Here is an 11,231-nt window from a genome sequence, read left to right on the forward strand (position 1 = left end):
AATACCCTTGTCAACTTTACAAAGTCATTCCATTTAATGGATGGCGAGTGTGTCGTAATTGGTCTAAATAGAGCTGATCTTGTTCATCAATCATGTGAATTTTAAATGGAAATATTGTATAAATCCACCATTTGTATACTTCGCTGAAGGGTGTACATCTGCGTATCCTTGTCTAACAATGTCCACCTCTTGACAAAAGTCACCATGAAAGGTCTTTTTCTTATCTTTCTTAACATCTTTTTTTTATATCTCTGTAGCACTTCTGTGCTGTCATTGGAACTTATATTTGACATATAAATTCCAGGAGGATTATAGTTGGCCAGGGAATTTTAAAAGTGTTATAATACCACATGGGCACTCCTGTCTGTTCCCTTTCTATCCCTACTAGTCGTCGACGATCACTCTTTATGTGCCTCTTTTCACCTTCTTTGCTTTCATGGCATATTCGTCCTTCTTGCTCTACAATCATCTTTACTATTCGCTTTCCTTTTAGACTTGTCTGTATAGTAAATGTATATCTAGCACACCCATCAAATTTACAAAGTGCTTTCAGTATATCAATTAAAATTCTTAATAAACGCATCTAAAGAAGAATGCAATTACATTGAGGATACACAATCTTTCCAAGAATTTTGAATTGCATAAATATTGATATGTCTGTTGTCCCAAAAATTTATTGAAAAATTAGACTATAATACATTATGCCTGTGGGTATGGGTAGTCTAACGCCAGTTCCCAATTGTACTCCTCCATTTCTTCGATTGTTCTCTTTAATAAGTACCACAGAGTGGGATCTGGTATAGCTATTAGAATGAACTTCCTACACATGGCGTATCTACGTGATCAATATGTAAACTTTCCGATAGATCCTGCACAATCTCTATGGCATTATTACAAATATCCATAAGAGAAAGGCTACTGGCTTTAGAAAAACTTTGGCTGACCGGCAAATCAAAGTCCTGGTCACCAAAAACAAAATCCTCGAGTAACCCAACATCTGAGATATTACCGTCAGATACAATATGGTTTACTTTAGCCCGCGATAGACTAACTATAGCTTCAACAGCTCTTTGGCATTCGCTAAACAAACCAAATGAAAAAAAATCCAAAAAATTTATTGACAAATTAGACTATAATACATTATGCCTGTGGGTATGGGTAGTCTAACGCCAGTTCCCAATTGTACTCCTCCATTTCTTCGATTGTTCTCTTTAATAAGTACCACAGAGTGAAATCTGGTATAGCTATTAGAATGAACTTCCTACACATGGCGTATCTACCTGGTCAATATGTAAACTTTCCGATAGATCCTGCACAATCTCTATGGCATTATTACAAATATCCATAAGATAATCTTTCGTAAGACGCCCTGGGTGGAGCAGGCTGTCAAATTTCCAGAATCTTTCTCTGTCTTGGACATTTCCCCAACAGTTTTGTAATACCATTCTTTAATAGAATGGTCATTGTTTTGGCTGTCCTTGTCCTCTTTTTTTTATATCTCTGTAGCACTTCTGTGCTGTCATTTGAACTTATATTTGACATATAAATTCCAGGATGATTATAGTTGGCCACAAATATAACATCACCTGTGCAATGGGCAACACAAGACCACTCTGTCGTTCTTGTCTGTAATTATATTTCTGACGGCAAAAGTGCGGTTTGTGGATGATGTCCTTTTCTTGAATTGTTCAACTATGTAAGATTTGATAACTTCAGACATTTTGATAGTGTTGTTTGTTGTTTTCAACAATGTTGAGGCAATATTTGTTAGTGAGTCCTCAATATGTTTGCTGTAATCCTCAACAGTACCCCCTGGTAAACTCATCTAAAGCAACAATTTTTTTTTTTTTATTCATATCTTAACATATTCATTTCACATTCTTACGTTTACAAATTCATTTCACGTTCTTGTCTTAGCGTGTTCATATCTTAACGTTCATTTCACATTCATATCTTAACAATAAGCAACAACTTTACAGTCTTCTTTAGATGTTATATGTATAGAGTTAAAAGTGTAATATTTCCAATGTGCCATCACAAAGTTTTTTTTCTTGGGCCCATCTAATGAATTTGGTTAAGGGTTGATATATTTTGTTTTAAATCTCATCGTTAATCTTAAGTTACATTAGATTTCAGTAAATGAATGTATAAAAAATACCTAAATCTTTACTAATCAGATTCCCAACCAGTTTGTTTGGTGAGATTTTAAATCCATCATTATACCAACAGGTACAACTCCCTGATTATACGATTGGTCTTTCTGCCAGTAGCCAATGACATATTTAGCTTTTTCGTTTTTTAGCAAGATATTTTTCTATGTAACAATGGTACACCACATTTTTTTCTTCTTAAATTAATATTAAATTCTGTCTGGTATGACAGTTATGTATTACGAAGTAGTTCTTCATTTTCTGGAAAGTCCCTAGGTATGAGATCATGAGGTCTTTCTCCAACTTCTTTCTTATAGAGGAATCATAGTGTTTCAAAATACAAAAATATGACAATGACAGAATGTATGACCTACTCTGTCTGATAGATTGACACCTGCTCCTGCATCAATCAGCAGACTCAAAATACAAAAATATGACAATGACAGAATGTATGACCTACTCTGTCTGATAGATTGACACCTGCTCCTGCATCAATCAGCAGACTGCAGCAGTAATAGCTGCATAATGCAAAGTCTTTGAAATTGATGTCTGCTCCTGCATCCAACAGCAGACTGCAGCAGGCTGTGTGACCTGCAATAGCTGCATAATGCAAAGCTGACGTTAAGTTCTAAAATATAAAATAGACAACCTTTCCAATACACCTTGCTGTTCCCTCATTTGTTGGTAGTGTTGTTCTTTCATTCGTATTTTTAACCGTCTGTTACATAATTTGCACCTTATTGGGATCCGTTAGCACATTAATAAATGGGCAGACAATACCACAAACACATCTTCTCTCATTGGGAGCAAATCAACAAGTCAGTGTTAAAGGTGCCACTGTCTGTCTGGCTTTCTCCCTCCTTAGTAGTGGTAAACAACCTGTCCAGGGCAGTCACCTGTAACTATAACATGCCATTGTCTGTCTTTCTGTCTCCTTTTAGGAAGGAGTACAGGGTAAATAACTTATCCAGGGCAGTCCCCTAGACATGCTGTTGTAAACAAATTACAAGTATAATGGTTGTTTTTTATAACATGCCACTGTCCAGCTTTATCCCTCCTTAGTATGTGATAAATAATTTATCCAGGCCAGTCCCCTAGACATGCTGTTGTAAACAAATTAGTATCAGGGTTGTTTTTAATAACATGACACTGTCCAGCTTTATCCCTCCTTAGTATGTGATAAATAATTTATCAAGGGCAGTTCCCTAGACATGCTGTTAAGTACTGTATCAGGGTTGTTTTTAATAACATGACAATACCAATCACAGTGTAAATTTTGAAGATTATTAGACATTTTTTTAAAAATTAGATTGTTTAGAAAAGAAATGATTGATCAACGTAGCTGATCCTGTATTTGCATTTTATTTAATAAGCCTTTTCTAAACACACATTTTTCCTTCAGCCATTGGATTGTTAACCAACATTTCGTACTGTTTTAATATCAAGTATTACTATTATTGTTTTGCATAAATTTCTGTTTAAATCTACTGTAATTACGTTTTAACTTAAAGAAAACTACTGCACATAAATTTAATTTTTACTTAATTTCATATCTATAAAGTTAATTGGTCTTGCACCAGATATTTGAAATAAATGAAATCATATTTACAGTTATGTATTACGAAGTAGTTCTTCATTTTCTGGAAAGTCGCTAGGTATGAGATCATGAGGTCTTTCTCCAACTTCTTTCTTATAGAGGAATCATAGTGTTTCAAAATACAAAAATATGACAATGACAGAATGTATGACCTACTCTGTCTGATAGATTGACACCTGCTCCTGCATCAATCAGCAGACTGCAGCAGTAATAGCTGCATAATGCAAAGTCTTTGAGATTGATGTCTGCTCCTGCATCCAACAGCAGACTGCAGCAGGCTGTGTGACCTGCAATAGCTGCATAATGCAAAGTTGACGTTAAGTTCTAAAATATAAAATAGACAACCTTTCCGATACACCTTGCTGTTCCCTCAATTGTTGGTAGTGTTGTTCTTTCAACATTTCGTACTGTTTTAATATCAAGTATTACTATTATTGTTTTGCATAAATTTCTGTTTAAATCTACTGTAATTACGTTTTAACTTAAAGAAAACTACTGCACATAAATTTAATTTTTACTTAATTTCATATCTATAAAGTTAATTGGTCTTGAAATAAATGAAATCATATTTCTATGACATGTGTATTGTAAATGACAATGGTTTCTTGTTCTATTGTATCTATGTGGTTTAAATATTTTGATTTCAATGCATTTTCTACGTTCAATAAATAACATAAACCATCCAGTTCTGGAGTTGGCTTATTTTTCTTTTGTACTGTCTTTTGCGCTGCCATCAATTTTTTCTGTTCATTTGAGTGAAAGTTCATACCTGCTGATAGAGAGTACCCTGGGAGATTACGGAATTAGCCATTTACATCAAAAAGAAAAAACCTTCACTAAAACCGTGATCAAGGATTTGAATTATCGTCCTTGTATAGTGAAATGACACGTCATCAGGAGAGACGGGTCAATGTTTTTAACTTCGGAGGGGTCCCAAACAGGATGAAGGGGGTCCCAAACAGGATGAAGTTAATTGTGATTAATAGTTTGTTGGCAACAAAGTATTGAGATAGTATTAATGTTTGAATATTGGGGTGAGAATAAACGGCGGTTGTGGTACCCATTTAAGGCAAACGTAAGTCAAGTGTCTTGCCTAAGGATTCAATGCGACAAGCGATTAGAACTTACACTGCACCACACGCTCTCACATGGTCCTTTCGGCAAATTTATACATTGTCTGTTCTGGCCCTGAAGGCCTCCCATATTTATTACAACTGCAGAGTATAAAAAAATAGGCCTTTTAACAATTATAGTAAGTAAAATTTTTATTGATAATACAGTACATTAGCAGTCATTTATGTTCATAAATAATGATTGGATCTTATCCTGGGGAGAATACCATATTTATTTGAATAAATTGTTCAGAGGAGGGGTATGCGGGTAGTGATTATTCACGGTGCATCAAATAAATACCCCTAGATACAGTACATTAAAATGCTTGGTAAATTGTAGATCATGTTAACATTGAATTCTACAACAAATACATGTGTTTAATAAAAAAAAAGGCCCCAGGCGTTTATTGGAGGAGGAGGTGTGGTTGTTTAAAATGATGTACTATAAGGGGAATTTATTCGAGGGAGGCATTTAAATAAATACGGTACTACTGTCTATATCAAAATTGATGATTGGTATATGCTGCTAAGCTACGCTAGATAAAACATTAAAAAAATGATAAACTTCATCCTTATCATACATTGCAACTTCAGTTTTACATGTACTACAATGAACAGGGTGGAACACCTCCTCTGGGTCTGTACAACTTCCTCCTGCAACATCTTCTTTACTTTTTTTCTTTTTCTTGTGACGATTCTTTGTAATGTTTGGTTTATATCGCAGTATTTCTTTATGGATAATATTACAATTAATAACAAACATTGCCCTAAATTGATGGTGATATTTCTCATGACGTTGACAGTCAATACATAATGTAGTCATACAAGCTGGGCAGTTTAGTACTGCATCACTTAGAGGTCCTTTAGATGGGTTGCTGCTGTTGTCGCTTGAAGAGCTTGGTCCAACTCCTGGTGGATGCTTATTATTGGGATGATACATTTTTCTCTGTTTATCTATCCATTGCTGATTGTCCTCATCAATAGCTGGATCGTACATTAGCTCATCATTTGTTAATACTTTGTGTTTTATTTTACCTGCACAAAATAAACAAATATATAAATCAACAAAAATTGTTTTTCTAGACTTCTGTTATAGATTATTTTGCACCATAGTTTTTTGTTATACCTGATTTTGTATCTTCATCATCTGAATCAAAATAAACATCATCATAACATTCTTCTGCTGGATTCCCAGGGTTCAAATTATCAGATCTCAAGTCACCAGATTTACCTTTGAAAAAAAATTAAATTATGTTAAAAAGAAAAATTTTTAGGATATTTAATGGATTTTTTGAGAACTATCTTAACAAATTCAGCTTGAGCATATTTGGCCCTTTGTGTTAATACTCCCGGACTACTTACTGAGCTGTGCTTTTTCATATTGTTTCATTGTTTCATTTAATTCCTTTTCCATTTCTTTATCAAATTCATCTTCACTTGATGATAATTGTAGACTTCCACGACTTAAAGACCGAGTCAGTTTTCTTTTTCTCTCTGGTGTTCCATGAAGAAGAATATCAAGCTCATCTTCAGAACTAAATATAATAATAAATATAAGATACAAGTTATTAAATGAGAATTGCTAATATTATTTAATAAACAAACATTTTTTGTTTTTCTTGAATGAGTGGGGTTGTGGCTTGCTGGTTATTATGATGCTTTTGGCTACAAATCCAAGGGGTCTTGACATCAATTTATATCATAAAATCCTACCACCAGGGCCAGGCCTCTACCTAGCCTAGCTAGCTAGCGAGGGATGCCACCTTTCATTTAACTTTAAAGAAAGGTTAACCTTTTTTTTAACGCTTTTAATTTATGGTTATAGTTATACTTTGAAATTTGACTAAATATATATATATATATATATGGGGGAAAATCATTTAAAATTTAATAGGATAGGCCTAGCCTCTATCTAGGAGGCCTAGGCCTAGCCATGTTGGCTAGAGAGCTGACTGAGTGAGGATCGGATGAGTGGTTATTAGGGCCTAGGCCTAGTACGTTTTTATACATTTTTACAGGGAGCTCATTTTCTAACAAAAATCTAACCTCTGCTGGTCTTCTGCTGCCTCTTCATCACTATCTTCGTATATTATATAATCTGTCATTCTACTCTAGGCCCTTGGCTGGCTAGCGTAGTATTTTAATGACAGTTTTGGTAACGTCGTTCTTTATTTGCGATCGCATCGCATTTGTAGCGTTTTTATTTTACCGACGCAATATGGAACGCCAAAAAGGCAATATAGAAAAAACAAATCTTTTTATACCTGTTGATTTTCTATTATAATTATATTTCAGCAACAAAATGTTGTTCTTTTCAATCGATTTGATTGGATTATTTATTTATTTTATCAAAAAATACAAGCAGAAACAAAACCTTACAAAACATACGACAACACAAACTCAGAAAAACTTTATAATGAATTGGTTTTTTTAAATTTAAATTTAATAATTCTTATATTTCAACTTCTACCGGTAACATGTATTATACCCAAATTACTATAAAAACTGCACTTTTAAATAAAAACATTTTAAACATATTGCATATCAGTTTTAATGTTAAAACTATCTTATATCTTGAGATTACTGAGGATAAATTTCAGCGATGTGGTCAATAATATTTTCAAAACATTGGAGCAGATCCTTGCCATACTCCTCCCTCCACATAAACTCATCTAAATACTCATTAATCCATTCTCTCTTAACCCCTTTCATAGCTTTAAACTTGCTCTTAGCTTTGTTCCAGTAAGAGTCTACAATTTGTTTGGTGTAGGCCTCACCTACTGGATTCACAAAATGACGGTTGTCGGCGATTCCATGAAGGGTGGACTCTCTTCTATAGGAGGTCCATTTGTCCGAGTGAATGACCGTGCCGTCCTGGGTATTTTCCTCGATGATGGGTAAAAGTGTTGTCGCTTCACGATCTTCCACGTAATGTAGATAACCACGTGTTGGCTTCGTCGACGTATCTACCAGTCCAAAAATCCACTGTTGACCACAACCATTCTGTTTAAAAAATAATAATGATTATGATGATGCGATTAAAGCAAAAACATTTAAATTAAAGCAGCTAGGTATTCATTTTAAAAATTCCGATTTGATCTTCAACACTTAGTGTATATGTCTTTTAGTTTTCAAAATGGCGATGGAATCAAGAACAGCTTTAATAAAATTGGAGACGTTGACGTCTTTAACAATGTCATCGTGAATGATTACATTATTTGTTTTAGTCTTTTTTCTGCCAAAGCAACGTTCAATACAAATCAAACAAACGTGAGAGCCTTACCTTTTTACTTTGGCTGAAGCAACGTTCAACGGTCTGCACAATGACACCAGGGCCCCCGAATAATGCTGCTGGTGTTGCCAATAGCTTCCTAGAGCATAGGTCCCGGAGGAACCGATACTGTTGAATGACCACTTTAGGCTTCAGACCAGTGTGAACAATAGCCTGTAAATAAATAAATATTCAAATACAGTAGACTTAATTGTTAATGGATAAATCAATACGGTCTCATCATACACATCATGCAGTCCCTATGTTTGTTGTTATTTATTTTTTGTGTGTATTGTGGATAGATATTGACACATATTGTGTAAGTTAAGTTTTTATATTTATACTAAGACACCATACAATGCAATATAGAATTGATCATCTCATGAGAAAAGGCTCCGCTTGTGGCCCTCCGTTTGTGGCCCTATCAACAGTTTATTTTCTTGTTCTGATTATCCAATTTATGTTAAAATTATCTTAAATTGTTGATGAATAAATGTATAATGAAAAAAATGAAATAACTATAAAATGACACAGCATATTATAATGGACATTAAATTTGGGAAATATTGTTGATTAATTACCTGTTTTACAGGTGTTTCTGTGGCCCAGTAATAAACCAGATTCAACCAGTTATCCATTTCTATCTTTTGGCCAGACAAGAACGTCCCAGTTCGCATTGCAATCGTTCGTCTGCAGCGATGACACCGCCAAACCAATCCATCAGAACCTTTAACATATTAAAGTTTCATTTTCATTTATTCGAAATCAAAAATGTCCAGGAACCCCAAAACCAAACAGAGTCACCATAACATGATATGTCTGGCCCAGAAGAACTTAACTACATACAATTATTTATCAATATACATTAAAAAACATATAAAACTGGTAAAAATTGAAAGCACACAGGATTCAACAACATACATTTTGCATTTGATTTCTTAATAATTAAAAATACAAGGTACAAATTGAATAAGTATAACTTTTATATTTCTAAATCGTAACTCTTAAAAATGTCCTCGTATAATTGGATGTTTTGTCTTACGTATAATTGCATAGTTAGTGCATTTGTTTGCGTACAGTCCGTTCTTAGGCAATATAAACAATATTATATTATTGTAGATGCAAAACATAACTTACGATTACGGGTTGACGTGTACATGGGAATGCTGCAATACCCACAATTCTTCGCTGTGGGATACAGACCTCTACGCTGGAAAAACTCCATGTAGTCATCTAATCCATTGAAAGCGTACGGACCAATCTTTGGTAACATACCGGTACCTAAATTGTAGATTTATCGCAATATGTCTTAATTTATAAAAGTGATAGGAAAGATATGGTACAATTGGCAAAATTGTTCTGAATTTATACTTTTTTTTAGGGCGGAGCGAATCAATGTTTCTATAGCTTTTGCTGCATTATTATTAAGGAAGGTATTGTTAGATTTACTTTTGTGAAGTACAGATTTAGCGCAAGGCGTGTTTCAAAAGAATGGGCGGAGAGTGGAGAGCGCTTGAGCGGCGGTACATCAATTAGACACTTATTAGAATGTTCTTTGATTTCGTTGTTTAATTTATACTCAAAAACTCCTTTTTTATTCTAAGCTCACTCGAACCAATCTTAAAATTGAACACATTTCTATACACTGGACCTAAACTCTGGAATTCACTGCCTTTATCTCTTATTAAATTGAAAGTTCTTTTTAATTTCTTTAATTATTGACATATTTTGATACTATCTTAAATAAATTATCTTAAATAATTTATATAATCTATATTATTTTAAATAAAATAAATATATTAGTAATAGTTAAGAAAAAAAAATCTTCATTTTTATATGAAGTCTGAACTGCAGTTCCAATCATAAACTTGATAAGTAAAGCAGGGGACGACGTTCAATTAGCAAACAGGGTTACATTAGGTTTGATTTTATTTGATTTTATTCAGGTTTCACCATAAAATTACAAGACAAAAATTTAAAAAACAAAATGAAACATGTATTGTCACAGTACACAAGAAACCTAGGATAGCCCATATTTCCAACGGGGTCCTATTATGATAAACTAGAGCGACAAAAACAGAAAACGTTAACATTACAAATACAGAGTACAAGTACAGAGTACACAATACAAAATGGCATAGAGAAATAGACTATATAATAGAAATATGATACACTAAAATTTGATGACTATAAATAAATATTAATTACATGTAATTATATATTTGTTATAATGGTATGAGACTCGATAAGTGCTTTTTAACAGCATGTTTAAAAATATTATTATTGTTAATATATTTTATGTCATTAGGTAGATCGTTCCAAGCTTTTATACCACGATAATAAAAAGTGGTATTACATTTACCAATGGGTATTTTATAATTTAACTGACTATTTATTGGTTGAAGGTTCTTTGTAATTTCTTTAATTAGGCCCTATTGACATATTTTGATATTATCTTAAATAAATTATCTTAAATAATTTATATAATCTATATTACTTGAAATAAAATAAATATATTAGTAATAGTTAAGAAAAAAAATCTTCATTTTTATATGAAGTCTGAACTGCAGTTCCAATCATAAACTTGATAAGTAAGTACAGGCTGGGGGCGACGTTCAATAGCTTTACGTTAGAAAATAGAAACCAAAATGTTTTTGGTCCTGTTGAGTAAACATTCCTTGCGATTCCTACCGTCACAAACATTAACAAAATTAAGCTGCTAGGTTCCCATAAATTGCACTTAATCATAGATAGAATAAAATAATCATGGGCCTACTAGCTAGCTACCTGATTTTAAGTAATTAATAGCAACTTCAATTAGCTTAATTGTTGTCGACTTCACTTAGTCCTAGTGAAGACCTGAACCCAGAGAGATGATCATTAGAATAGCGTCATGGTATGGTCACGCTCTGGAATGCATAATTTGCATAAATCACATGTGATAAATTCTTGTTTTAAAGAAGTACCACTAGTCCAAAAATCCACGACCATTCTTTTTTAAAAATAATAATTATTACAATAATGGGAATAATGGAAAATGTCCTTAATCTATACTCTTTTCGAGTATCGATTTCAGTCCCGGGCCAGCATAACATTTATGT

The 11,231-nt window shown here is 33.4% G+C and overlaps 2 protein-coding genes across 3 annotated transcripts; both read right to left on the reverse strand.

Moving 5' to 3' along the window:
• Positions 1-4,994: 4,994 nt before the first annotated feature.
• LOC144851448 (E2F-associated phosphoprotein-like) lies at positions 4,995-7,066 on the reverse strand. The gene is made up of 4 exons (XM_078708931.1): positions 6,906-7,066; positions 6,222-6,394; positions 5,986-6,090; positions 4,995-5,894 (listed from the first exon to the last, which is right to left on the reverse strand). The coding sequence occupies exons 1-4, from the start codon at positions 6,962-6,964 to the stop codon at positions 5,386-5,388; spliced, it is 846 nt and encodes a 281-aa protein (XP_078565057.1). The 5' UTR covers positions 6,965-7,066; the 3' UTR covers positions 4,995-5,385.
• Positions 7,067-7,294: 228 nt separating this feature from the next.
• Positions 7,295-11,101, reverse strand: LOC144851447 (uncharacterized). 2 transcript variants are annotated; one of them, XM_078708930.1, is made up of 5 exons: positions 10,918-11,101; positions 9,268-9,411; positions 8,712-8,857; positions 8,143-8,304; positions 7,295-7,862 (listed from the first exon to the last, which is right to left on the reverse strand). In XM_078708930.1, the coding sequence occupies exons 2-5, from the start codon at positions 9,401-9,403 to the stop codon at positions 7,440-7,442; spliced, it is 867 nt and encodes a 288-aa protein (XP_078565056.1). In that variant the 5' UTR covers positions 9,404-9,411; positions 10,918-11,101; the 3' UTR covers positions 7,295-7,439. The 2 variants fall into 2 exon arrangements, with proteins under 2 accessions (XP_078565056.1, XP_078565055.1); XM_078708929.1 differs by having other exon boundaries at positions 9,268-9,402; positions 10,915-11,101.
• Between the last annotated feature and the right edge of the window lie 130 nt (positions 11,102-11,231).

The sequence above is a fragment of the Antedon bifida genome, chromosome 9 (assembly GCF_963402885.1).
Source record: "Antedon bifida chromosome 9, ecAntBifi1.1, whole genome shotgun sequence".
Lineage (NCBI taxonomy): Eukaryota > Metazoa > Echinodermata > Crinoidea > Comatulida > Antedonidae > Antedon > Antedon bifida.